Source organism: Populus alba, chromosome 17 (genome assembly GCF_005239225.2).
Source record: "Populus alba chromosome 17, ASM523922v2, whole genome shotgun sequence".
Classification (NCBI taxonomy): domain Eukaryota; kingdom Viridiplantae; phylum Streptophyta; class Magnoliopsida; order Malpighiales; family Salicaceae; genus Populus; species Populus alba.
This window is the reverse complement of record NC_133300.1, coordinates 4,727,431-4,731,974: the sequence shown is the minus strand read 5'-3', so window position 1 is coordinate 4,731,974 and position 4,544 is coordinate 4,727,431. Positions and strand designations below refer to the sequence as shown.

The 4,544-nt window shown below is 36.8% G+C and overlaps 1 protein-coding gene across 1 annotated transcript; it reads left to right on the top strand.

Moving 5' to 3' along the window:
* The first annotated feature begins 1,864 nt into the window (after positions 1–1,864).
* On the top strand, positions 1,865–3,084 carry LOC118040688 (NAC domain-containing protein 83-like). The gene is made up of 3 exons (XM_035047690.2): positions 1,865–2,070; positions 2,358–2,623; positions 2,728–3,084. The coding sequence occupies exons 1-3, from the start codon at positions 1,929–1,931 to the stop codon at positions 3,082–3,084; spliced, it is 765 nt and encodes a 254-aa protein (XP_034903581.1). The 5' UTR covers positions 1,865–1,928.
* Positions 3,085–4,544: the final 1,460 nt, after the last annotated feature.

Below are 4,544 nucleotides of genomic sequence, written 5' to 3'. Positions count from 1 at the left end.
TCTGCCCCCTATTACGCTGCCAAGAGCCCTGCCTATTGTCACCAAAGGAGGAGTTTTGGAAGCTGCGGTGATCAGGTCTGGAGCCAGCAAATCGGTTGTCTCTGCTATTGGACTGGTTGGGACGCCAGCCACCGTTGAAGCGGTCCCTGCTGCGGCCAGAATTGCCAAAAGTTTGGCGTTGCGCAACAAGAGCAGAAGATGGAATGCTGGGTGTGGGCAGCAGAGGAGCATGTATAGCAGTAGAAGATTTTTGAAGAAATTCATGTGTGAAGAGATGGCTGTGAAGATCTGCATATGATAAAGGTTCAGCCTTGGTAATAAGACTGGTAACTAAGTCTTTAAACTCTCCTCAAAGACCATGAAACACATATAAATTGAAATCTGCAAGCGAAATTGGCCGACCATCAGCGACCAATTCATCAAATAAGACCTTCTCTTTTTGCATAAATTAAGTTACTGATTCATCACCCTGTCGAAGATCCCGAAGAGAGCCATGAAGTTGCATAATACGAGAGTTGGAGGTGGAAGCGAGAGCTCGCTCAAGAGTGCCCCAAGCTGAACACGAACTTTGACAGCCAACAACAAGATGCAAAACTTCCATAGATAGGGAGGAAAGAAAAGCACTTAGAATGAGTTGGTCCTGTTGTTTCCAGGTTTGAAAAGGCGGATTTACCTGAAGAGAGATACCATCACGGGCAAGAACATGAGTTGATGGACATGTGTTGGAGCCATCAACAAAACCAAAAACTCCTTGGCCTAGGAGATAAGGCAGCATTTGCATACGCCAATATAAATAATTGGTGTTTGTTAATTTGAGTGAGATGACTTGATGAGTGTGAGAAAGGGAGATAATGCTTGCGGCAGTAGAGGCAGCAGACGTGGGCTGCAAGAGGAGGCGTTCACCAGCCATGGCAGAGGAGAATCCAGGCGGTGACGCAGCAGAGGAAAGCAGAGGAGGCGCTGCAAGAGAAGAGGGCTGCACTGTCGGAGAAGAAGAAAGCTGGACTGCTGGTGCTGTAGAATTTGAAGATGTATGTGGCGGTTGTTCCATTGAAGAAGGGAGGCTGGGAGGCTGTGAGAAAAGTAGGTTTAATTTATTTTAGGGTTTTATGACTCTGATACCAAGTTGAGAATAATGAAATGTGTTGGGTTGTGCCTTAGCCAACCTTTTTATTTATATAGAGGCAGCAGAACACTGCAGTAACTGTAATGATCACAACATCCTATATTAGAATCCTATTTTGATAGATACATAAGTAACTGTAATGATTACAACATCCTATATTAGAATCCTATTCTATAATACAACTCTATCATTATATTCTAGACAGTTGAAAAAGAATTACTACAAATGCTACTATTACCGATGAGGTTACTGACGAAACTAGATTGTCGGTATATTACAGAGAGTTGGAAAAAAATTACTGCAAATGTCACTGCTACTATTAACTCACATACATAATTATAGATGACATTTTGTCGGTGATATATTATATTTACCGATGGATATACTGACAGACAAATAAAAACACTAATAACGTTACATATGATTTTCCTGTTAGTGATATGTTAAATTTACCGATGGAGTTACTGACAGAATAAAACGAGTAAATTTTTTTGACATGTTTTGTTCGTCTGTAAATCTATCAATAAATTTATTATTGATAGACTCATCAATAATCTATAAATTATTAATGAGAGTTTTTTTTATTAATTATTTTTGATTAAATCTATCAATCTTTTGGACAGTGCATAATATCCAGTGGTGTCGTCATTATCAATTGTGCTTGCGTTTTCTTCTTTGAATATTTTGCTATATCTACCTTTTAGTCCCTTTGCTCTATATAAAGAAGCAGCATTGGAGGCCATTTTTCAGAGAATTAGCTCTCTAAAACGAAAGGGAAACTACTTCATTGTATACTTCGAAGATGGTGCCGCAAGGGTTCAGGTTCAATCCCACTGATGAAGAGCTCATCCAATTCCTAGACAGAAAAGCTTCTGGCCAAGAAATGCCACTTCATTTCATTCTCGAAACAAATGTTTACGAGCGTGAACCACAGGATCTTGAATGTGCGTAATTTGCACTATGTATTTCTTTGTTCTACTGCATGTAGGGCTCGTGATTTCTCTTCCATTTTCTCTGTAATAATGGTATAGTGGAAATGAATTTTTCAAGCTTTTTTGCATGTATACTATATATTTTCTAGGGTTCAAGTTTAGAGGGTTAATATCATATTCCATGATCTTGTCCATCCATTGAAATTTACAGTATCAATGTTGAGTTTATGGTATTTTCTACCTTACTATGATATCTGACTGCTTAAGTCAGATCTCTATAACAAAATTGTTCCATGCAGGGAATCAAACCGCTCCTTTAAGCAATGGTGAGAGATACTACTATTGTACGAGGGAGACAAACTATTCGAGGGAAGTACTCGGTCGAGGATGGTGGAAAGCTACGAGCCATGTCAAGAAAATACATGCTAATAACGATGATCAACTTCTTGTTGGGAACAAGAGGCCTTTAACATTCCATAGGTTCAAGGACAATGAAAGAAATCGCAATAATGCCGTCAAGACTAACTGGATTATGTATGAATACAGCCTTGAATCAAGAACCACGGTACTGGTTTTTATTTTTTTGCGTGCACAGTTCTAAGTTAATTAGTCTTGATTAATTATATGCATCTTCTTATGTTTGTTTCATTTGTACTACCATTTTGTTAGGACTGGAGGCTTTGCAAGATCAAGCACAAGGGGAAACCAAGCGTGCAGGAAGAGATGGAGAGTATGAGGAAACAATATTCATCGAGGAATGATTTCGAAGCCGGAAGTTCGACCATTTTTGTCGGTGGGCAACAGCAACAGGAACAGACCTCATCACGGCCAACAAATTATGAAGGATATGATCATGAATCCTATTATCAATGGAACAATATGCAGCAGTCACCACCGTCTCCATATGATCCTTATCTACCGGCGCCACCGAGTACTAGTAGTGGTCACTATTATGTGGAGCAGCAAGAGAAGTTAGAGTCCAGTGATGGGCACCCATTTCCTAGTCTTTGGTCTTGGACAAACTAGGATTTTGTTGCTATATATGAATGTGAGAAAAAATTGCTTGTTCATGTTTTGGTACAGGGAAGGATGTCTCGTTGCCTTTCTGTTACTGTAGTCATTATTGCTATGTTAGAAATAAATACGATCGTTCAGTACTTGTTTATCCTCTATCTTGGTGCCCTCATTTACTACGTTGTACTTCTTTCTTGGTGCTAAAAATTGTAGCCATACCGATTAACTACCCTTCATACATACTAAAATACATCGATGCTACTATTTTTGGTAAAATTGGGGAATATCCTTTGTAGACAAGTTCGGATATCAACAGAAACTAAATACGCATTTGTTCAAACAAGAATCAACATCTATTCAAATTTTTATTTGATATTTTTTTTGAAACCTGAAACAATAATGATGGATATTATACAAGAAAAATACACAAATTCAATGTTGTTCAGCAATACTGTATCTATATTCACAAGAATCATGAATTTTATTTCATTATATGTGAAATTATAGTTAAATAATGTGTATTTCTAGTAAATCCTGGTCACTCCAGGGATATCAGTAATTTTTAATAATATCTATTTATTAATTATACCACGAGGGTGTTGGATCCACACCCTCAACCTATCAATCATTTCGCTGCCCTTGTTTTAATGCAATATTGTTTATAAACTACAAACTACAACGATATTTATAGATATTCTTGGATCTACATCAATTGAAATTAAGTTCTCTAATAAAAAAACCTTAAAGAGAAACATGTGATCTAGCGTAATATATTTTAAGGATAATAAAAAAATAATGTAATTTTCTTAAAAGTTATTGACATACAAAGTTTTTTTTATAGTGAATTATAGGTCACACTGTACTTAGCTAAGTTGTATGTTTGTAATACTTGTAAACGTACATCAATCAATCGGCTACATAGACCTAATTGCATTACTTCCAACCCCTTTTATTTTTACAAAAAGAAATATACTTTTCTTTTAAGTTTTTGACGTAAAGTACATTCGTATTGTGAATTATCATACATCAAGACTTTAAGTATAAATATATACAGATAGATCAATTGAATCCATTGAGTGAAGGAGGATTTGAATGTTCATATATTAACATATTTAAACATCGTAACTCTCATTCTCTTCAAGAAGTAAAATTCAGATTCAGCTCTAATTCGCATTATTGAATTTTGTAGGGTCAAAACACACGCAAATGAGTAATATTCCTACACATAACTATTAATCCAACATCGTCCACTTGCTTGCTGCTAGCTACATGTGGAATGAATGCCAAGAGTGTTGTATATATGTACAGTGAAAAATGTGAATGCATCCTTCTGTTCATACTAATTTAGCTCTAGGAGTCAAAGGTACGTAGATTCTTGTGAGATTTCAATGTGTGAAAAGGAAACAAGAGCAAGCACCCATGCATGGAATATGGAAATGAATGTGAGTGACTGTATCCACAAATCATCTGTA